The sequence below is a fragment of the Marmota flaviventris genome, chromosome 3 (genome assembly GCF_047511675.1).
Source record: "Marmota flaviventris isolate mMarFla1 chromosome 3, mMarFla1.hap1, whole genome shotgun sequence".
In the NCBI taxonomy this organism is placed as follows: domain Eukaryota; kingdom Metazoa; phylum Chordata; class Mammalia; order Rodentia; family Sciuridae; genus Marmota; species Marmota flaviventris.
In genome coordinates this window covers 67,391,149-67,415,229 of record NC_092500.1, presented here as the reverse complement: position 1 = coordinate 67,415,229, position 24,081 = coordinate 67,391,149, and the positions used below count along the sequence as shown (strand labels likewise).

The 24,081-nt window shown below is 37.3% G+C and overlaps 1 protein-coding gene and 1 pseudogene across 1 annotated transcript; both read right to left on the bottom strand.

The window, feature by feature from the left end:
- Window positions 1-571: 571 nt before the first annotated feature.
- Window positions 572-2,218, bottom strand: LOC114103870 (dTDP-D-glucose 4,6-dehydratase-like; annotated as a pseudogene).
- A 1,673-nt stretch (window positions 2,219-3,891) lies between these two features.
- Window positions 3,892-8,291, bottom strand: LOC114103933 (tubulin alpha-1A chain). Its single transcript, XM_027949796.2, has 4 exons — window positions 8,202-8,291; window positions 5,879-6,101; window positions 5,596-5,744; window positions 3,892-5,083 (listed from the first exon to the last, which is right to left on the bottom strand). Exons 1-4 carry the CDS (start codon window positions 8,202-8,204, stop codon window positions 4,103-4,105), a joined length of 1,356 nt encoding a protein of 451 aa, XP_027805597.1. The 5' UTR covers window positions 8,205-8,291; the 3' UTR covers window positions 3,892-4,102.
- Window positions 8,292-24,081: the final 15,790 nt, after the last annotated feature.

The window sequence follows — 24,081 nt, the reverse complement described above, 5'->3', positions numbered from 1 at the left end:
CTTGAGCCGTTTTCTAGGCACTGGGAGAGGCTGGGAAACTGGGACCATCCGTCCATCCAGCACCACTACCTGTCTTTGATCTTAGAACCAAGAGATTCTTTCCTGGCCCACCCCTGGAGAGAGTCTATGCATACTATTTTCTAATTTCCGGAGAAATTTTCTGAAAGAATTTTGATGTTTAAATCCTGTGCCAGTACTGAAATTCTTCCAAAGCTTATGGTACTTTGCACTTTAATTTAATACATAAAGTCATTAATCTAATTCCAAATGAAAATACAGCACTTCATTTGGTTACTTGATTTCTTTTTCTTTTTTCTTTCCTTTTTTTTTTAGTTGTAGATGGACACATGTCTTTATTTTATTTATTTATTTATTTTTAATATTTATATTTTAGTTGTAGATAGACACAATACCTTTATTTATTTTTTTTTTTTTAATTTTTATGTGGTGCTGAGGATCAAACCCAGTGCCTCACATGTGGTAGGCAAGCACTCTACCACTGAGGTACAACCCCAGCCCTGGTCACTTGATTCATAGGTAGGGTAATTTTCTTCTTTGGAAACTACATTGATTATCTAAATGGTAGTTGTATTGGAAAGGATTCTAATGCTTTTTCTGTATTCTTCCAGTTGTGAAAATTTTCTCTGCACCACTCAATTGTTTTCTTTTATTCCTTTATTCTAAGACATTTTAGGTTTTCATTCAAATACATGATTTTTTTCTGACTTCATTCAATAACTCATAACATAATCAATGAATTGGTCTCTTATCAGTTGTATTAGTTCTTTGGCAAATTGGACAACTGACATTTCAGAATTGGTTCTGATGCTATAAATTTCACTTGTTTTCTCCTTTCAAGGACAGTAAGAAATGCTTTTGGGAGGGCTACAACAGTAGCATAAAGGAAATTTTTTGGTTGAAGCCCTGATCCACGAATACAGCTTTTCCTATTTACTTGTATTATTCCCAGTAATGTCCTATGAAACACTCAGAGCTCCTTTGGATGATGATTTATAGGTGTTTGGGTGATGATTCATCAAATTCCTTATCAAGGGCTGGGATTGTGGCTCAGTGATAGTGTGCTTGCCTAGCATAAGTGAGGCACTGGGTTTGATCCTCAGCACCACATAAAAATAAAATAAAGATTGTGTGTTCACCTACAACTAAAAAATAAATATAAATATTTTTTAAAATTATTAAGACTATCTCTATAAACTTCATCTGTGCTGGCATAAATAAACTTCTCCATTATGGCTTCATGAGAACATTAATATATATAAACTCAAAAGCCCAGACAAACAGATCTACATGTGGTTTTTTTGCATCAAAATGTAGCACTGTGTCTATTTTTTCTGTTCCAAAAAGTAGTTTCATAAAGTGAGAATCACAAATGTCACCCTAGTCTAGATTTTTGATCATGTTGTTTGGATAATTTTCTACTAAAGAAATTATCCCATATGATGCAGTGTTTGGTTGTTTGGTACTCTCCACCAAGTGACCATCAGGTTAGAAGGGATGAGTTAATGTGTTAATGGGCAATAAACAAGAATCAAGCCAGGCCCAATGGCACATGTCCGTAATCCCAGTGGCTCAAGAAGCTAAGGCAGCCTCAGGAACTTAGCAAGACCCTAAGCAACTCAGCAAGATCCTAAGCAACTCAGCAAGATCCTGTCTCTCAATAAAATATTTAAAAAGAGCTGGGGATGTGTCTCGGTTGTTAAGCGCCCCTGGGTTCAATCTTCGGTACCAAAAAAAAAAAAAAAAAAAAAAAAAGAATCAATACCTACATTTCCTCTTTTTTCACTAGACACTGAATTTTTTAAGGGTAGAAGAGTTACCTATTTATTACTCTTGTGTTAATCCATTCCGCAATTACTGAAGACCTTCATAAAATGGGCCAGACATTCTTCCACATACTTAGTGAACAATAGTGTCTACCCTCATGGAGTTTACATTTGTAATGTGTGTGTGTGCACACTAGGGAGTGACAGGAGGTAAACATCTCAGGCCAGGTAGGAGAGGGGACAGTACCACAGCACTGTTGCTTTGTGAGGCAGGTATTTTAAAGAAGTTTTAGCTTCAAAGGAATCATGTATGAAACCAGCACCTGTGGTCACCAGGGCCCACTAAACAAAGCTTCTGGGTGGACCCCAGCCCTCCCAAATTATTACATTACCACTCCATATTCATCCAGAACAAGAAAATATGTGCCAGGCATGGTGGCACAAACCTGTAATCCCAGCAGCTGGGGAAGCTGAGACAGACAGATTGCAAGTTCAAGGTCAGCCTCAACAACTTCGCAAGACCCTAAACAGCAACTTGGTGAGACTGTCTCCAAATTAAAAAAACAAAAAAAGGAAAATGGGCTGGGATGTAACTCAGTGGTAAAGTGCCCCAGAGTTAAATCTCCAGATCCCCCACCCCAAACAAAAAAAAAGAAAAGAAAAAGGAAATGTGAGAGGTGGAAGACAACTGGCTGTTGTTGAGAAGAAAAAGCCTTTTAGTCAGTTGGACTGGCAACAAAGGTCTATTTTTGGAGAAATTCTGAGTCCAAAACTGTTTCTAAATGTTGGTACTGATGTCTGCAACTGCACTATTAGAGCTTTGTTCTTTGGCTCATATTAAAATAAGAATATCCTTGGAGAATTAACATTCAGATATGTAATTAACACAGTAGAGTGAATAAATTTATTAAGCTTTTACAACATGATATTCAGCCAAAAGCAGGTTTAGAAAATAGATGAACATCTATGTCTAAAATAGGAGGCCCTTACTTGGAGAGAGAAGACTTCTTCTGAGAACCCCTGGGCAGAGAAAGCATATGTCATATATATATGCCAAGGAATTGAAAGGGCATGAAAAGTTTATGACTAGATATATTTGAAATATTCATTATTTATCTGTTACTAATAAGAGATTCAGTAGCCAACAAGATGACTTTGGCTATGTATTAGCAACTTTAAATTCTAAAAAGTACTATCAGTTTAATTTTATTATACTGAAGTCAAAACTTAAAAAATAGTATGCGATGCTATCTAATAGTAATGCCTCCCACTCCCACCCCACCTCACACATACCACAAGGGTCTTGCTAAATTGCTGAGGCTGGTCTGGAACTAGTGATCTTCCTGCTTCAACCTCCTAAATTGCTGGGATTGCAGGAGTACGCCATCACACCTGACTCTCTAATGGTAATCTCTAGATATACATTTTATATTTTATTTAAAAAGTTTTAAAATCCTGAGAAGGTTGGGAAAAGTTTGATCAGTGAGTACTAATCTACAGTTATAAGCAGAAAGTCTGGGGTTACTATTGCACTAGTATTGTGACTATAGATACTGTATATTTCAAGAAACTAGAAGAAAGGATTTTGAAAGCTTTCACCACAAGAAATTGATAAATGAGAAGATAAAAGATGTGATTTAAACATTACTCAGTGTATACACATATTGAACATTACATGATAACCCATTAATATTTGCAACTTTTATTTTTGTGTATCAGTTAAAAATAAAAATTTCAGGAAGGAAAAAAAGTTATAATATTCTAGAATAATTTAAAATAAAATAAAGGTACTTAATAGTATATGCATAAACCACTAGCAGGGTATCCTTTGTTCTCAATGTACTGAACACATAAAATTTTTCAGCTAGGTGCAGTGGTGCATGCCTATAAACTCAGAGGCTTGGGAGGTTGAGGCAGGAGGATCACAAGTTCAAAGCCAGCCTCAGTAACTTACTGAGGCCCTAAAAACTTAGTGAGACCCTGTCTCAAAATAAGAAATAGAAAGGGCTGGGAATGTAGCTCTGTGGTTTAGTCCCTCTGGGTTCAATTCCTGGTTAAAAAACAAAACAAAATTCAGACACCCAAATAGAAAACACAAGACAACTCATTTAAGACAGGGAATACTTTATTCAAAACCCATCAGAGAAATGGACAGCCTGGGTCTGTGACAAAGCATTCATGTTTTAAAGCATAGGTCAGTAATTATATATGAGAGCATACAATGCTACATACAAATTAACTGATCAGACCAAAACTTTTCAATGTTCAAATCAGAATAAGCTTCCCTGTAAAAGCAGCACCTTTGTGACATTTTAACTTTAGTATTCCTCTCCTTCTTCCTCACCCTCTCCTTCAACAGAATCCACACCAACCTCTTCATAATCTTTCTCTAGGGCAGCCATGTCCTCACGGGCCTCAGAAAACTCTCCTTCCTCCATCCCCTCACCCACGTACCAGTGAACAAAGGCACGCTTGGCATACATCAGGTCAAACTTGTGATCCAGGCGAGCCCAGGCCTCAGCAATGGCTGTGGTGTTACTCAACATGCACACAGCACGCTGCACCTTGGCCAGGTCTCCACCAGGAACCACAGTGGGAGGCTGGTAATTAATGCCAACCTTGAAGCCAGTGGGGCACCAATCCACAAACTGGATAGTACGCTTGGTCTTGATGGTGGCAATGGCAGCATTGACATCTTTGGGGACCACATCACCACGGTACAACAGGCAGCAAGCCATGTATTTACCATGGCGGGGGTCACATTTTACCATCTGGTTGGCTGGCTCAAAGCAAGCATTGGTGATCTCTGCTACAGAAAGCTGTTCATGGTAGGCTTTCTCAGCAGAGATGACGGGGGCATATGTGGCCAGAGGGAAGTGGATGCGGGGATAGGGCACCAGGTTGGTCTGGAATTCTGTCAGATCAACATTCAGGGCTCCATCAAATCTGAGGGAAGCAGTAATGGATGACACAATTTGACCTATCAGCCTATTCAGGTTAGTGTAGGTTGGGCGCTCAATGTCAAGGTTTCTGCGACAGATGTCATAGATGGCCTCATTATCTACCATGAAGGCACAATCAGAGTGCTCCAGGGTAGTGTGGGTGGTGAGGATGGAATTATAGGGCTCAACTACAGCTGTGGAAACCTGGGGGGCTGGGTAAATGGAGAACTCCAGCTTGGACTTCTTGCCATAATCAACAGAGAGACGTTCCATCAGCAGGGAGGTGAACCCAGAACCAGTTCCCCCACCAAAGCTGTGGAAAACCAAGAAGCCCTGAAGACCTGTGCACTGGTCAGCCTGTTAGAAAAGAAAAGATAAATTTTTAATTTTTGTGCTATAATCATAGTAAATAAACTTTTATTTTAGATCTTATTTTGAAGAATGATTTTTATTTCTTTACCATACTAGAGATTGAATCCAGTGCCTTGCACATGCTAGGCAAGCACATCTACCACTGAGCTACCTTCCCAGCCCCATTGACAAATGCTTTTTAAACAGTGTAAGGAATCTGGGGTGGTAGTTCAGTGATATAGCACTTGTTTGACATGTATAAGGCTTTGAACTTGACCCCCAGCACCATTAAAAAGAAAAAGAAAAGAAAAATGTAGACATTCTTCGAATTACTCAATATTTCTTAAATGAAAAACCTAAATATTTACAAAATGATGCTAAACAGTTCATGTTTTAATTGAATTTTTAAAAAAGGAATAATTTATCTAACCACTACATTTGTTTTTATAATAAACAGCATTGTTTCAAATGTCTTCCTTATGATCATTAATTTACTATATTATCAAGGATAAACATACCAGTTTACGAATTCGGTCCAAGACAAGGTCAATGATCTCCTTGCCAATGGTGTAGTGGCCTCGGGCATAGTTATTGGCAGCATCTTCCTTGCCTGTGATGAGCTGCTCAGGGTGAAAGAGCTGACGGTAGGTTCCAGTGCGAACTTCATCTGGAAAGGAAACCAGTCACTCCTCATTAATAACCTGCACAAGCCTGCTCAACTCTGGTGAGGGGATGGGAGGTAAGAAAGACAATATGTTTTATGTGATCAATGGAGAACCCAGGACAGATCCATCAACTCACCAATGACCGTGGGTTCCAGGTCTACAAACACTGCCCTGGGCACATGCTTGCCAGCGCCTGTCTCGCTAAAGAAGGTGTTGAAGGAGTCATCTCCTCCCCCAATGGTCTTGTCACTTGGCATCTGGCCATCAGGCTGAATGCCATGTTCAAGGCAGTAGAGCTCCCAGCAGGCATTGCCAATCTGGACACCAGCCTGGCCAACGTGGATGGAGATGCACTCACGCTATGAAAGAAAGAAAAATTATAAAATTAAGCTGTATTAGCATTTTGAATTTTCAGTAAATTAAAAAATTATTTCTAGTAATTTACAGGCATTTTTCAAATTTATTTGCGTCATATTCCTAATAAGAGAAAAATGGTTAATGAAAAGCACCTGCTACAAATGCTGCAAATATGTGTGGTCTGAATAATAATGTCACCTTGGCGCAATTTAGCACATAGTGCAAGCCCATTGTTCCTACAGCTATGGTTGAATGGAAGATTTTTTATGTTAAAAAATAGTCAAAGCACAAATTTTGTAAAATGAAATAAATTGCATTCAAATAGTAATTGGAATTCATTGCTTTCTTTTCCTTTAAGTAGAGATGAAGGTTTCTTCTAAATAGGACTTAGTATATTTCAACATGGACATCTGTACTACAGCTGAGGCTAGAAGCCACACCCTATGCAGTCTGTCTGCGGAATCGGAATCCATCAATATTAGGGGGTTAGAAGAAAGACAAGGTTGGCCTCCTGCACTGCTGCACTGCTGCATTGCTGTATTTGCTGTGCCTGGTGCTGGCCTGTACTCTTTGCTACATTATTTAACAGAACAGCTCTATTTCCAGCAACTGCCTACATGATCTCATTGTGCTGCTTTGCCAGTGTTCCTCCTCTGACCCAGCCTAGGACCGTGTTCCTGAATTGAAATGAATTAATAAAGATGCACTGGAACAAAAGACAGCTGGATGAAGTATAATTCTCCTTTGCAGCAATTTTTTTCTTTTTAAAAAATTTCCCTGAATCTTTTCCACTGTAAAAAACTGAAAAATTATTAGTACTTTTAAGAAACCAGTTCCTAAGTTCACACAAGATGCTACCAAACAAAAGAAATTAAAGTCCGGTGAAAAGATAATGAAATATTTATTTAAAACAAAATAGTATTTCTTTTTTCTGAGAATCCCTACCCTCCCCTTAACATTCATATTCTATAGAAACGTTCTCTATAATCTAAAGAATATAGCCCCTAAAGGGCTACACCTTTCATTGTCTATTCACTGACTTAAGGGGGCGGGGGAGCGGGGAAGGGCGTTTCCCTTAATCGGGACAACTGGGGTACCCCGGGCTTCACAAAGTGGGCTTTCTCTCTCCTCTATATCCATGCAGCCTCTACAGTTTAGGTCTCTGGATCTCTGTCTCTCTTTCTCAGGGCGGGTCATCCTCATTGTCAAGTGAATTTTTGCTCAAGAAAAAAACGTCATCTAAGTTTTAATAGTGAATTAAAATACCTTTTGAAGCCCACAGTTCCACAATGATGAAAGACTTTTATTATAATTCTTTCCTGACAGAAGAGGTTTAGTGAGGCGAACCCCGCCCAACGCCAGAAAAGCAAGAAACAAACAACTCCGCCCCTGCGCCTCCTTGACACCGGCTGCCAAGGGCTCCAACAGAAAACTAAACCTTTTTTAAAAATTATTATTATTTATTTTCCCGTTAATACATGGGTTTCTTTCTAAAATGCCAACAACCTGCGAGGAATCTTTTTGTACAAACCCAAGGCTCGGATTTGTCTTTTTTCCTGCCCCCTCAATCCCCTAGCTCCACACCACTAGCCAGCCCCGTTTGGTATGTGAAGGTTTTTTTTTTTTTTTTTTTTCCTTTCTTCCTCTTTTTTTAGACTCCTCCTCCTCCCCTCCCCTCTCTTGGGAGCGATATAAGAAAGAAAAGGGATTCTTGGAATTAAACGAATCCTGGCTCAGAAATGCAAGGGCCCAGTACAGGACACAACCACCGCCTTTTCCGGCCCCAGACCCTTCCCGCACTGCAGATGGGCTGCTTGTGGTCCCGTAGGGTTCTCGGGTAACAAAAACCCCTCGCGCCGCCTTTGCTCTTCCCCATGATTCTCCAGCGTCCTGGGCACATTTCTACCCGGGTTTCAGCTCCCGCACTGCGTCGGCAGCGGGGCTTAAGGATTTAGGGTAGAACAAAGCTAAACCTCACACAGCGTAAGACTACCGGAACCCAAAGAGATTACAAAAGAAAAGAGCTTAAGGTTTTCCAAGAATATCCCAGGGTTCTGACTCCACCCACCGGCCAAAAAGAGCCGGAAAAAACACATTCTTACCATGGTTGCTGCTTCGCGGCTGCAGAGCAGATGGCGGAGAGGAGAGGAGAGGAGAGGTTGTTGCTTCTTACAGCGCGACTCTTAGGCGGTCGATGTAAGAGAACCTGCGGCGCAAAGGCGGATGCGGCTCCCTATATACAACTCGGTCACCATGGGGATGGGCCAGGGCCTTTTCCTGTTGGTCCAGACCCCTCAATCTGCCCAGAGAAGCCACGACAGGAGAGTGGTGATTGGTGCAAACGACATGGGATGAGGTAATCTCTCCCCCACCCCTTTTTCCCTAGCATCCATAGACTGTTTGCATCCTTCAGACAAAGAGACCGTGCAAAGGCAGTCAACCGAGCATCCATTATGGGGTGGGGTTGGGGAGGGGCGGAAAGGGAAGAAAGAAAACGGGTTGGATTTGAGGTTTTTTGCTTAAACCTTAAACTACAGTTAAAATCATCTATGTGTTTTCCCTACATTTGGTCACAGAATTTATGTTGAGATTAAATAATTATGGCAGTAATTTTACTGCCAGCCTTTCCTCATAGTATTTTAAACTCGACTATATTTGGTTAGGATGAAAGATCTCAATTACTTTAAAAATAAAGACGAGAAGATGGGAGTGATGGTCAAAATGACTTGGGTGAATATGATTTTTTTTTTTTTTAGAAAGGATGCTGCATAGTCATTCAAAATGGTTTCTCAAGTTCAAATAATTTATTTTCAGACCTTTGCATGCACCAAATAGCTAAACAAAAGTGAAAAATGGAAAGAATATGATAATTAGAAAATGCAAATTGTTCTAATATGCAATAATAAGAGCTAATGTATATACAGTAAATAGTTTACCAGAGATATTCCTTAACCAGAACTCTATGTAATATATTTGTGTGGTGCATTGTCCCTATAAATGAATCATCTTTCCAGATATAGAATTGGGAAAATACAAGGAGAAGGAATTCAGTTCAGAAGCTAGTACTAGTTTTATTTCTGCATTACTCTCTTTTCTAGAAAATATCAAACAAAAACGTTCAATGCACCAAATTTTAAAGAGTTATATAACATATAAAGTAAAAGGAAGACTATTTTGTTATATTGTCTCCATCCACAGACTACTGTGTAACCTCAGCTCAGCTGCATTTCACTTTTATGCAGTTCCTATGTGAATTTGGTAAATAGCCTCTTCTGAGGTTGGGCTTCTGACTGTGGGAATTGTAGCTGCCTCACACCCTTGCTATTCAACTAGAGACTGCAATGGTTGCTCAATTGCCCCTTGGGACAAAAAGGCTTTGCTTTCACCCCTAGGAAATGGATTGCAGTAACATTCTTTTGCTATTTAGAAAGGCTCCATTATCAGCAAGGATGGGTTATGCAGAATAAGGCTCTGAACTGTGGACCACTTAACATCGCTGAAGAAATTTCAGAAGTAATGAGGTTTGTTTGACCACCAAAATTGAAAATTTGGATTTTGACCGACATTTTTCCTTTTGATTTTAACCAACATTTTCAGGGTCTGCAGCACTATTTACAATGCTCTGCAGAGCCCATTCATTCCCGTTTAGTTGGCAGGCAGTGCAGGGTGTGGGAGGGAGGGACTTGAGAAGACAGCTGCTGCAGGTTGTGGTGTGACAATGGCAGCCATGGATTTTTCTAGCCTACCATCCCAGCTCAGGTTTGCTTGTTCAAATTTGCTGCAATCATTTTTTCTAGAAAAAATAAAACCCAATACACAATTTTTCTACTTCTTGGATATTACATGGGGAAAATAATCTCCATCCTCTCTAGCAAATAAAAGTATATTTCAGTAAAGAGGAAGATTAAGGATGATTTGAATGCTTCTTTCTAACTTATAAATACATTTAACAAAAATAATAATTAATTGCCCTATAGAGTGTAAGCATTAACAAGCAGATCATTTAAAATATTTCTTCACAATTTTCATAATGAAAAATCAGACAGTACTGGACCATGGTAAAGTGTAGGAATTTTTTTGGAAAGAGAAGTAGTCTTGAATGTAGTGTTCTTTATGATATAAAAGACTAAATAAGGAGTATTTCATTTATTTCCCCAATAGTGAGTTCTTTATTCATTTTACAGAGGATTAAATAAGAGGAGGGTTCATGCAATTGATTCTTTGTAATTCTATCTCAGAGCCATTCTGTTCCTTATGTAAATGAGGATTTTTTTCCTCCCCTTGGAAATAAGTAACAATAAGATCTAGGTCAGAAATAGACTATTTAAGCACTGATAATCCACAAATATATAAATGGAAGATCAAAGGAAATAACCAGTTTACCCAATTTGTACTTTTTAGTCCTCATCTGATTTAATAGCATTTAAACTATGGAAAGTTAAAAAAAATTACTATTATCCTATTTTTATGACTAATTTCTTTAATTTATGTCATATACATACATGGGTATTATATTAACAGATTCATTCTGTAGACAGTAAAACATAAAATATTTTTATTTCATAAAATTTGTGGAATTTTAATTATTTATTTGCATGTCTATACCTTTCTTCCATTAAAATGTAAGTCCTACTTCCTGCTAAAATGCCTTGCATACATTAGGCATTATTTATGGTTTTAGGCTTTTTTTTTTTTTTTTTTTTTTTGGTATCAGGGATTGAACGGGGTCATTCAACCACTGAGTCACATCCCCAGTCCTTTTTATTTTTTATTTTGAGATAGGGTCTCATTAAGTTGCTTAGGGCCTCACTAAATTGCTGAAGCTGGCCTCAAATTTGAGATTCTCCTTCCTCAACCTCTCAAATTGCTGGGATTACAGGCCTATACCAACATGCCCACCAATGTTTGTTGAATTAAACATTTTCATGGCTAGTAATTTAAGGGTATTTAATAAAGTATTTTACTGTGTATATGTAACAAGCATTTACTGCATTTCTGTAGTGAGCCCAGGGCCATCTTCACTAGTGGGAAACTCAGAGGTAGTAGCATGGTCTCTTTTTTGTTTGTTTTGTTTTGTTTTTTGGTGTTGCTGTTGATTTTCAGTACTAGGGAATAAACCCAGGGTTACTTTCTTACTGAGCTACATCCTCAGTCTTTTTTATTTTTTATTTTAAAACAGGGTCTCTCTACGTTGTCAAGGCTGGCCTCAAACTTGTGATTCTCCTGTGTCATGTTCCTGAATTATAGGCATGTGCCACCACACTAGGTGCTTGGTCTCTTTTCTTTATAATCTTCTGAACTAGGGAAAGAATTAAGAATATACATTTATGTAGATTTGAGAATAAGGTGTTTGTAAGTATATGAAGAGGGACCTTGTCAGATTCATTACATGACCCCACATATCATAACTTACATAGGAAGCAAGAGACTTGCTTTACTTATTCACCTCTTATTCATCTCTAAACCCATTTCCATCTTGATACTACTCCTACCACTCCTTGAAACTAAAATCCTCCAATGTTTGTTGCTAAATTCACTGTATACTTTTTAGTTCTTGTTAACTCGTGATAACCTTTGTCACAGTCCACTAGTTTCTTTTTCTTGAGACAGTTTCTTCCCTTGACCTCAAAAACTTTCTGGGCATGCTGACATGCACCTGTAATCCTAGTGATTCCAGAGGCTGAAGCAGGAGGATAGCAAGTTCAAGGCTAGCCTCAGAAATTTAGCAAGACTCTGTTCTCAAAATGAAAAATAAAGGGTCTGGGGATGTGGCTCAAGCCTTAACGGGGTCGCCTGGCACGTGCGGGGCGTTGGGTTCAATTCTCAGCACCACGTAAAAATAAAATAAAGATGTTGTGTCCACCGAAAACTGAAAAATAAATATTAAAAAAATTATCTCTCTCTTTTTTTTCTCTCTCTCTCTCTTAAAAAAAAAAAAAAGAAAAATAAAAAGGGCTGAGGATGGGCTGGGATTGTGGCTCAGTGGCAGAGCGCTCACCTAACATGTGGGAGGTGCTGGGTTTGATCCTCAGCACCACATTAAATAAATAAATAAAATACAATTACAACTAAAAAAATAAAATAAAATAAAAAGGGATAAGGATATTCAATCCCCAGCACCACAAAAGAAAACCTATGTGTGTATGCCTGTAATCCCAGCTACTCAGGAGGATGAGGCAGGAGGATCACAAGTTTGAGACCAGCTTGGGCAATCTAGTGAGACCCTGTCTTAAAATATAAAAAGGGGGGGCTGGGGATGTGGCTCAAGCGGTAGCGCGCTCACCTGGCATGCGGGCGGCCCGGGTTCGAGCCTCAGCACCACATACAAACAAAGATGTTCTGTCCGCCGAAAACTAAAAGAAATAAATATTAAAAAAAAAAAATATATATATATATATATATAAAGGGCTGGGAATATATAGCTCAGTAGTAGGGCCTAGCATGCACGAGGCCCTAAGTTTAATCTACTACTTCACAAAAACAAAACAAAATCTGTGTTCTGGGTTTTCCTCCCACATTTTGTTTCTAGTCTCTGTTCGTTCTTCCTCCTTTCCCTAATCTTCAAATGTTCAAATTCTTCAAGGTTCAGACCTTTACTTCATTTTGTGGTACTATATACATGATCTCGTCCATTCTTAGTGGCTAGCAAGCACATCCATTCCCAAGCTCAAAATCCTTTTTATATGCTATTACTTGATATCTTTTCTTAGCTCCAGATCATATGGTAAATTCTTTGGACTTTTAAAATTATTATTTATTTACCATGCTAGGGATAGGACCCAGAGTCTCATGAATGCTAAGCAAGTGCTCCATCACTGAGCTATAACCCCAGACCCTGACAAAGTATTTTGAACTTTGTTCTAAAGGAGTTTGAGCATGAATCCATAAAATGTGAAGCCTTTACATTCTAATAGAAAAGAATGGAAAATTTGTGGGAAAAAAAAAAAGCATTTTTGTAAAATTAATCTGACAAATGTATGAAGTAGGGGGAAAGGCTGGAGACAAAGAGACCATAAGGAGGTTATTGCAATAATCGAAGCAAAAGGCCTCAGATCATCATTACTTACAGTGAAAATGGATATAAAAGGACAATAGAAAATGCTATTCAAAGGAAGTACGCTATGGTGACTGGTTGGACATGTGGCAAAGAAGTAGGAGTCAAAATTAACCCTTAAAGTTTTTAGCCTAGAACACTATAAGAATGACACGGTAAAGGTGCTGCTGATAGAACAATGGAAGTTGAAAAGGGATGCGAGTCTGAGCAGGAAACGTGTTTGTGTATGTATTGAGAGAAGGGTGTTGAGGGCATGACAATTCAGTCTTATGTTCTTTAATAAGCTGAATGTTATACCATTTGAAGTCATAGAGGGGTTAAAGCCAGAAGGCTTGGAAGCCACTGAGAATCTGAAATTGGCACTGTTCAACAAAAGATCAGGACTGGAGGGTTGGAAATGTGTATTTGGAGTTTAAATGACAATTGCATTGTTCTAATTAATGCTGGTGATATGTTATAAAAAATAGATTTTTTCCAAATGTAATCCAAAATTTCAGTTTATGCCACTGAATGGGAAAGAGATAGATTCAGGGAATATTTAGGATGTTGATTTACCAGATTTAGGAACGAATTTAATTAAAAATTTTATTTATTAAAAATTTTAATAGGGCTGGGGATGTGGCTCAAGCGGTAGTGCGATCACCTGGCATGTGTGCTGCCCGGGTTCGATCCTCAGCACCACATACAAACAAAGATGTTCTGTCTGCCGAAAACTAAAATAAATAAATAAATATTTTTTAAAAATTTAATAAATATTAAAAATATTTATTAAATATATATATATATATATATATATATATATATATATATTAAAAATAGAGGCTGGGTAAAGTTCAGTGGTAGGGTACATGCTTAACATGCTCATAGCCTTGGGTTCAAACTCTAGCACCAAAATAATGACAATGATGATAATAAAAACAGTAAAGGACTGCAAAAAAAGAAGTGTCAGAAAAGGAAATGAAGGAGGAGGTAAAGCAGCAGATGTTGATATTACAGAAACAAAGGCAAATGTCAACAAAGAGGGCTGTGGCGGGGAATGTATTTCAGCATCAGAATGTGTGCTTAGCATGTTCAAGGTCAATCCCCAGCAAGAGGTGAATATATTGAATACTGCAGATTTCATACTGGATTGGTACTCCAAATTCCAATGCTAAAATACTTATTTTTAAATAAGGACAGAAGAGTGTTCATTAGATTTAGCAACAAGGAAATCAGTAAAGGAAATAGCAAGGACTTGGCATGAAAGATATAAAAAATGTATACGGTCTCATAGTTGTTCAAGACCCAAAGATGGAAACTGTTATTACAATACAGTATGTTGAGGCAGCAGTTGTGGCTCAGTGGTAGAGCCTTGCCTGGCATGTGTGAGGCCCTGAGTTCGATCCCCAGCACCATATATAAATAAATAAATAAAATAAGAAAGATCCATTGACAATTAAAAAATATTTTTTAAAAATACAGTATTTTGAATGTAGTAAGATAGAGATCAGAGCAGGATCGACCAAACACAAAGACAGGCTGGTTGCCTGGTTTTTGAAATGCTGTGGATTTACATTTCCCAACTTCATTCCACCGTGGTGCCCACTGTCTCATCATTGCCTCTGCGTCCTTTGTGAAATGACCATTTGTGTTAATCTCACACCCACTTCCTGATGCATGTTTAAGTGCTAGTTATCCCTTAAAATTCTCTAACAAAATATATCTCAAACTCTAAATTAAACAAGGGAATGAACATGATTATTCTAACACAATGAATTTACATTTACCTTCAATTCAGGGTCCAGTAACAATAAATGTATTGAGTGAACTGGCTTTCACTATGTGTGCCCTTAAAAGACTCTCTACTGAATTCACTTTGGCCAAATTCCAATGCTAAAAATCTAGAATTAAGAATTTTATTTCAAGCTTAGCATGTTTTGTTTTGTTTTTTCCCTCAAACCCTGGTCAACACAATAAAATATTACTATTTTTTTTTTCATTTTAGGATTATCTAGCCAGGCATGATGGCTCACGCCTGTAATCCCAGCAGCTCAGGAGGCCAAGACAGGAGGATTGAGAGTTCAAAGTCAACCTCAGCAATAGCTAAGCAACTCAGTGAGACTCTGCTTCTGAATAAAATACAAAATAGGGCTGGGGGCTGTGGCTGTGGCTCAGAGGTAGCACACTTGCCTGGCATGTGTAAGGCACTGGGTTTGATTCTCAGCACCACATATAAATAAATAAAATAAAGGTCTATCAACAACTAAAAAAAAAATATATATATATATATATATATAAAAAATAAAAATAGGGCTGGGGATGTGGCTCAGTGGTCGAGTGCCCCAGAGTTCAATCCTTGGTACCTCTCCACAAAAAAGAATTATCTATAGTCATTCTGGTTACTGAGCTTTATCTATTTAGGGAAGGATTTTTATGTGTATAACAGAAATAAATATTAGTGAGGGGCTGGGGTTGTGGCTCAATGATGGAACACTTGCCTAACATCTTCAGCACCACATTAAAAAAATAAATAAATAATAAAGCTACTGTGTTCAAATAAAAATATTTTTAAAAAAGAAATAGTAAATAAATTTCTATTTGAGAAATAAGACAAAAAATTAAATAACACAATATATACCTGTACTCTGTAGTATAAAAATGTATCTCCCACATTGTAATATAATGCTTTGAAGTCACTCATGAATGTTTAGTCATTTACTGCACTACTCTTTTTAACAAAACATTTATGAGCTAAAATACACATTTTAATTTATAATGTTGTTCTGGTACATTGGGATAGTGGTTTACCCAAGCTTATTGATGAAATCTGACATTGAGAAAGTGAACAAAACTTAAACAGGCTCAAAGACATTCTGAGAAGAGAACAAAAAGGAAATGGAGAAGACAATAATATCAGTTTTAATGAAACAGCTTATAATATGGTTACATTTCATTGACCCAAATTACACACACTTACAAGAATGCACATTGAACCACCTCTGTCCAGGCCCTTTCCTTTCCTGAAGCAGATGGAAATTAGGTGGCAGATTGGGAAGGTTGCCATGGTGCACTGGCTGCAGAGATTTAATAGTAATCAAAAGAAGCTCCAGAGTCCCCTCCCCCAACCATCCAAATGCAGGTTTCTCTCTTTTCTTTCAAATCCTTGTCTTAATTAATTCCATCTTGTAGATGAACCTGGGTGAGATTGATTTACCAGTGAACAAAAAAACATTTAATGTTTGCAAAAGTGTTTATTGATGCATTAAGCTTGACTTAAAACAATATATAGCTAAACACATTAAAAACAATTCATTTTTTAAATGTCTTATACAACAATCCTCCATATTCAAGATTTATATTTGATACTGGTTTTATTCCCTGGATGACTTGTAGACATCTCAAATTAAATAAATCTAAAGAGAATTAGGGTCATCCCCCCATTACTCTCCTCAGCATTTTATATTTATATTTTCTATTCTCAGTATCAGTTTGTTATCATCATCTTGCTGGCCTATTATAAGTACTTTATGTATGTTAATTCATATGTTAATTCCATTGGTCACTAAATTCTGCCATTTATATTTCAGAATTATCTTAATAAGCATTTGCAGAATGAAAAAAATAAGAAATCTAAAGCTTGACCATTTTTTTAGCCAAAGGACCTAATACAAGGGGAAGATGTAGCAGAATATTTAGTACTCAGTCTTTGAGGTTTATCTTTAAGCATTACATGTATTAATCTAAGTTCAAAATGGAAGATGCCCCTCTGAAACATGTTGGAATGATTCTGTAGGTCAGTATATACTAGCTAAAGTAATTGTAGTAATAGTTAAAAATACAGATTTCTAGCTGGGGAACAGTGGCACCCATCTGTAATCCAAGTTACTTCAGAGACTGAGACAGAGAATTTTTTCAACCCAGGAGTTCAAGACCAGCCTGGGTAACATAGAGAAATCACTGTCTCAAAAACAAATAAATAAATAGGGTTAGGAATGTAGCTAAGTGGTAGAGTGCTTTGCTAGCATGTGTGAAACCTTGCAGAAGAAAAAGACTGCAGGTTTTTCCTTTCTTCCCTTCACCTGTTTATATGCACAACAATTTGTTATTCTTTTTTTTTTTTTTTTTTTTGGTAGTACTGGAGATTGAACTGATGCAGATTCATCCTCAACTCTTTTAGTTAATATATTTATTTTTAAAATTTGAAACAGCGTCTCAATAAATTGTCCAGGCTGTCCTGAAGCTCGTGATCCTCCTGCCTCAGCTTCCTGAATAGGTGAAATTACAGGCCTGTGCCACTGTGCCTGGCTACAGTCTGTTATTCTATATACAGTTTATAAGAGCTATGGGGTTTGCTCAAGATAACACGGCCTGAAATAAGTCCCCTCTTTTGTGGGATTGTCTCTGGATATAGTAATTTTTTTTTTAAAGCGAGAGAGAGAGAGAGAGAGAATTTTAATATTTATTTTTTTAGTTATCGGCGGACACAATATCTTTGTTTTGTATGTGGTGCTGAGGATCGAACCCGGGCCGCACGCATGCCAGGCGAGCGCACTACCGCTTGAGCCACATCCCCAGCCCTGGATATAGTAAATTTTAATAAATAAATCCACTCTTAATCTTTTAAAAATGATTTCAGTGTTTTTAGACGTGTAAGAGAGATTACACCCTCCCCCTCATGTTACTAAGCAACCTATCATTCAGTTGCTAGGAGACAGACTAGCAAGGTGGGGGGTACTTTGGTTTCCAGTTATCTCCTTCACATAGTGTGAATATATCCTAGAGACTTTTACAGCTTTAAAGAAGAGAAAAAAATGTTAATAGTATATAGAAAGGATAGAGAGCCAGAGGTTGGGAATAAGGGAATAAAATAAGGAAAATAGCAAGGTATTTGAAAAGAGTATGGGAGTTTGGCAGGGAAAAAGCTATTATGCAATTTCCTGAATGAGTCACAGAAAAAACTTAAATTGCTAGTGCTGAATTTCATATTCTGCATGCTTCTACCTTTTCTAAAAACAAATCAAATTGGAGAGGAAGATCCTTCAGCATTCACAAATATATCCAGAAGTGTGGAAATCAATAGTAACTCCAATAGAACACGGCAATTATAAACAAGGCACACATTTAAAATTCCGAAGACAGATATACAACACTATTTCCTTCCATTTTCTCCTTAAAATAGAAAAAAAGTAGCAGTTCTGAGGGAAGTTAGAATGTAAGTATTCAAATTTAGAAGCAACATGGTCATATAGGCTATCTTCTATGCTGTACCTGTAGAATTCTGGGATATCTTACATAAAAAACCCGGTTCCAGGTTTTGTTGTGTGCATGTGAAAGGCTGAGTCTTTGTGTCTTTGTGTGTCTGTGGTATTTACTACTTCTAGCAACCAGGAAACTCCCCAGTGATTGTTGCTAGGTCCTCATAGACCTATTTGCCTGAAACCTTAAGTTAGTACCAGAACACCAGAGATAAAAATTGTTGCAAAAAATCCCACTCCTGGGGGCTGGGGTTGTGGCTCATTGGTAGAATGCTAACCTAGCATGAATGAGGCACTGAGTTCGATCCTTAGCACCACATAAAAACAAAATAATATGTCCACCTAAAACTGAAAAAATACATAAATAAAAAAATATTTTTTAAAAATCCCACTCCTGTTATCCCCACTGGTTTTACAGCAAGCAGTCCATTTTGTGCTCAGTTGAGAATCAGTGTAAAATGGAAGCTTCACACAAAGAATTTATCCTCAGCTTCTTTGTGAACTTCAGTTCTCCAGTGTAAAACACTGAGAGGATATCAGGGAATAGTTTAATTGAAATAGGAAAATAAGTTGTCTATTCTGGTGTTTCCAGCTTTAACTAAACGTATAATAAAGAATCTGAGAGGCTGGGGTTATAGCTCAGGGGTAGAGCACTTGCCTAGCATGGGTGAGGCACTGGGTTCAATCCTCAGCACCATATAAAAAGTAAATAAATAAAATAAAGTTATAAAAAAAAAAAAAAAGAATCTGAGCCTGGCATGGTGGTGCACACCTACAATCCCAGTGACTCAGGAGGCTGAGTTAGGAGGATCATCAGTTTGAGGCCAACCTGGGCAACTTAGTGAGATCCTGTATAAAATTTTTAAAAAATGAAAAGGGCTGGGGATGTAGCGCAGTGGATTCAATCCCCAGTATGGAGGATGGCAGGGGGAGGGGGAGAATCTAAAGCCAAGAGCACAAATAGGAAAGATTTTATCAGACTTAGGTGACTTCCAGTTCAGGCAGTGTGGTCCTCAACATTTGCTGACACCTTGAGATCACCTTAAATGTACACTAAGACAAAGGTACAACTGATGGTACTATTTCCATAATAGGATTCCCGAAGATTCTAGTTAAAGATCCATATCATCATCCTCCTCAGAAATAACTGACATTATCTTTCAAAATTAGACATTTTGGCTCTTAGATTAACTCCACAAATCAATACAACCCACTTACTCAAGCCATCCTGTACAAACACAGAATTATGTTTCTGCATGTCTCCTCCCCAGAAATAGATGGTTACAACTCCGAACTTGGAAACAATTACAAATCTGAGCTCAGATTTAGAAAAGATTAATATTGAGATAACATAAACATATACTTATGTCTGGCGCCTAGACTCCAAAAGAAAGTCTGATTGTTCTGAATATTAGGAATACCTAATGAAGGTTAAGTACTTAAGATTTATTATCTAATTTAATTCTCAAAATAATTCTAGGAGATAGGTACAGTTGTATTCACTATTTTCCTCAGTTGAGGAAACAGGTTCAGAGAAGTTAAATAATATGCCCAAAGTCTCTTACAACTAATAAATGGCAAAGCAAACATTTAAACCTGCTTCTGTCTGGCTTCAGTTTTTAACTCTCAACAATTATTCTGTTTTGTTTAAGGAAGAATGTTTTCAATATGAAAATATATTGTGTAGTACAATATTGTATCAAAGTGAAGAGCACAGGCTGTGGAATCCCTCTATTGCTTTATAGGATGGGATGGTGCCAAAATGTCTGCTTAGTCTAAGGTTGGCCTTCCAAAGAACCCTACCAGGATAATCCTTTACAGTCCAAAAATTCTACCTCCCTGGATTTCCTCAAATCTAGGTTATTCAATCTGGAATAACACCCTGTGGGATCTATAGATGGATGGCTCCTACTGGGCTCAGAAATCCTAGTTCATAACGCCTGTTTATCCCAGTGGCTCAGGAGGCTAAGACAGGAGGATTGCGAGTTCAAAGCCATCCTCAGCAAAAGAGAGGCACTAAGCAACTCGGTGAAACCCTGCCTCTATACAAAATACAAAATAGGGCTAGGGATGTGGCTCAGTGGTCAAGTACCCCGAGTTTAATCCCATGTACCCTGCCCCCCCCCCAAAAAAAAAAAAAAGAAATCCTAGTTTAGTCAACCTGATAGGTTTGGGTTTTTTTTTTTTTTTAGACAGTTATTTGCCCCTGGAGTCACCCTGCATTCATCTCCTCTCCTCTCCTCCTTTCTTTATTGAATAAGAACAAGAGATCATTTGGGGGAAGGAGCGACCATGTGGTCTAAATTATAATTTAGAAAGAATATTTTTTAAAAAGATTAGTCTGAAGGACTACAGTGTTTTACATTAACCAGAGCTTAGTTCAGTGTCTGAGAGCCACACTGAATCAAAATCTTCATTTCAGAATAAAATCCTTGCATTTCCTTTGCATGATTAAAAAGTTCATTTAGTTGATATATTTAGAACAAAGACAGATTTAATTTTTTAATTTTCTGGAAGTACTGGAGATTGAACCAAGGGCCTTGTACACTGAGCTATATCGCCAACCCTTTTTATTTTTATATTTTGTGACAAGATCTCATTACATTGCCCAGTTTGGCCTTGAACTTATGATCCTCCTGCCTCTGCCTCCTTCCTGAGTAGTTGATATATATATAATTTTAAAAAAAACTTTTCTTCTTGGGGCTGGGACTGGGGCTCAGTGGTAGCACACTTGCCTGGCATGTGTGAGACACTGGGTTCAATTCTCAGCACCACTGTATAAATAAAAAATAAAATAAATAAGGGTCTATCAACAACTAAAAAAATTTAAATTAAAAAAAAATACTTTTTGGGCCGGGGTTGTGGCTCAGTGGTAGAGCACTTGCCTAGCATGCATGAGACACTGGGTTCAATTCTCAGCACCACATATAAATAAATAAATAAAATAAAGGTCCATTAAAATCTAATGAAAATATTTTTTAAAAATACTTTTCTTAAAAAAAATGATAGAATCAATAAAAAATAAAATAAAATAAAAATGTAAAAAAAAATACTTTTCTTCTTACATGCACACTGGGCAGAAAACAGGAAATAGTCACATACAGGTAATTAATGCTAGAGCTTGATTGTAAGTGATATATATATATATATATATATATATATATATATATATATACACACACACACATATACACACATATGTGTGTATATATACATATATATTTACTTGAAGATGGACACAGTATATTTATTTTATTTTTTTATGATGTGCTGAGGATTGAAGCCAGTACCTTATGTGTAACAGACAAGTACTCTACCACAGAGCGACAATCCCTGCCCTGATTGTGTTTTTGAGAACCAACCTTATGTACCTATTCCTAATTCTATGTTCAGTGACATCACATTGGTGTCTTGAATTTGACCATGATGGAAATTTGCACCATGGAAATTCATAAATGCTACAAATCAAGCCTCTGTTCCCCTCCCTTTCTCATTGCTACTTGTTAATCACTTGTTAGAAAATCACTAGGAGAGGGGTTCTTAAAAAATGGTGTGTTGTGGCTGGGGCTGTAGCTCAGTGGTAAAGTGCTTGCCTCTTATGTGTGGGGCACTAGGTTCAATCCTCAGCACCACATAAAAATAAATAAAGATAGTGTATGTTCATCTACAACTAAATAAATATATTTTTTAAAAAGTGTGTCAACAGTATAACTTCAGTGAAAAGTCATCTATCTTTGTGTCACTTGGCATCATATTGCTGGACTTTGTATATCATATAAATGAAGGAAGTCATTTGCTTAATGAAGTGTGCTAATACAAGTATTATTAAGCAAGGAAGTAAGCATAAACCTTCAAGCACCAGCCTTAATAAAAATTGTGTTCACCATTTAACACAGAACAAGCTGTAATATGATACAGGTCTTCTCAGAAGGTTTTCTATATCTGGGAGTGTCTTACCAGAGAAGATACAATGTAGGTTGCAGGGTGTTTTAGTCAATTTTTCCTCCACTGAGACCAATAGGCCTGATAAGAACAATGTTAAAGGAGAAAAAAATTATTTGGTGCTCATGGTTTCAGAGGTTTCAGTCCACAGTCAGCTCCATTGCTCTGGGCCTGAGGTAAGGCCAAACATCACGGCAGAAGAGTGTGTTGGAGGAAAGCAGGTGAGGTCATGGCCACTAGGAAGCAGAGAGTGAGTGATCTCCTTTCACTAGAGACAAAATATATGTACCCAAAAGGCATACCCAGTGCTCCTACTCCTCCAGCCACTCCCTACCTGCCCACAGTTACCATCCAGTTAATCCATCAAGTATATTAATGAACTGATCAGGTTAAGACTCATAATTCAACATTTCACCTCTAAACTTTCTTGCATTTTCTCATACATGACCTTGTGGGGAATACCTCATGCCTAAATCATAACACAGGGACAGCACATGTTTCTCATTAAAGTATCTATGGGTAGCATTTGGATTCTGGGATATCAGCTAAAGAATCTTTATTAACAATCAATTGGCTTTGTCTCTGCATATGAGAAGGCTTATGATTTGACTTCGAATGGTAATTATTTGAAAAATGGTATTTAAAAATTCTGACTCCTATAGCTAAATGATTTGAAGATATCTATGAAAATAGTTAACATTGGGGCTGGGGCTGGGGCTGGGGCTCAGTGGTAGAGCACTTGCTCGCATGTGCAAGGCCCCGGGTTCGATCCTCAGCACCTCATAAAAATGAATAAATAAATAAATAAATAAAAAGTTATAAAAAAAAAGGAAAAGTAAAATGTCTGTTAAAAAAAAGAAAATAGTTAACATTTCTTAAGTTATTACTATATGTCAGTCTCTGTTCTAAGCATTTTAATTGTATTAACTCATTTATTCTTCGCTACGACTCTTAGAAGTATATATCAAGATGTACATTTAGTTAGCGTCTAGTGATTTTTTTTTAAAAAAGAAAATATAGTACCACTAATTTAGTGTTTTCCCAATGCTTTTGACTAGTAATGTTGACTAGTATAGTGCCTTATTGTTTACAAAGAGTTTCACATCTATTACCTTATTTAATCTATACAACTATGTGGAATAGATATTGTCACATAAGACAGAAACCCACAAAAGTTCTTGATTTGAATATATCTAAACTTAGGATTCATACTCTTTCCACTATTTCAGAGATATTTTCAGCAATAATCTATAATCATTTAATGAAATTTACCTACTAATATTTCCTAACATGGAATATGGAATGGAAAGGAACAGAGATGAAAGATGAGTTAATGCTTAAAAAGAAATGGGATCAGGCGCTCCTTTTAATCCCAGTGGTTTGGGAGACTGAGGCAAGAAGATTGAAAGTTCAAAGCCAGCCTCGGCAATTTACTGAGGCTCTAAGCAATTTAGCAGAGACCTGTCTCTAAATAAAAAATTAAAAAATTTTTCATTTTTTATTTGACTCAGTGGTTAAGCACACCTGGGTTCAATCCTTGGTACCAAATAATAATTATAATAATAACAACAACAACGACGACGATGACTGGGGTGTGCCCTCAGTGGTACAGGGCTTCTGAGTTCAATCCTCAGTGTCATAAAATAGATCAATAAGTAAATAATTAGGGAAATTTAAACATAGACCAAAGAATTGTTGTTAATTTATTAGATGTGATAATGATGTAGATATTATGTAAAAAAATGTTCATGA

Coding starts and splice junctions, on each gene's coding strand:
- LOC114103933 (XM_027949796.2), bottom strand. Junction 5,745..5,878: donor CCTGGAACCCACGGTCATTG/GTGAGTTGATGG, acceptor TTTCCTTTCCAG/ATGAAGTTCGCACTGGAACC. Junction 5,084..5,595: donor TGGACCGAATTCGTAAACTG/GTATGTTTATCC, acceptor CTTTTCTAACAG/GCTGACCAGTGCACAGGTCT.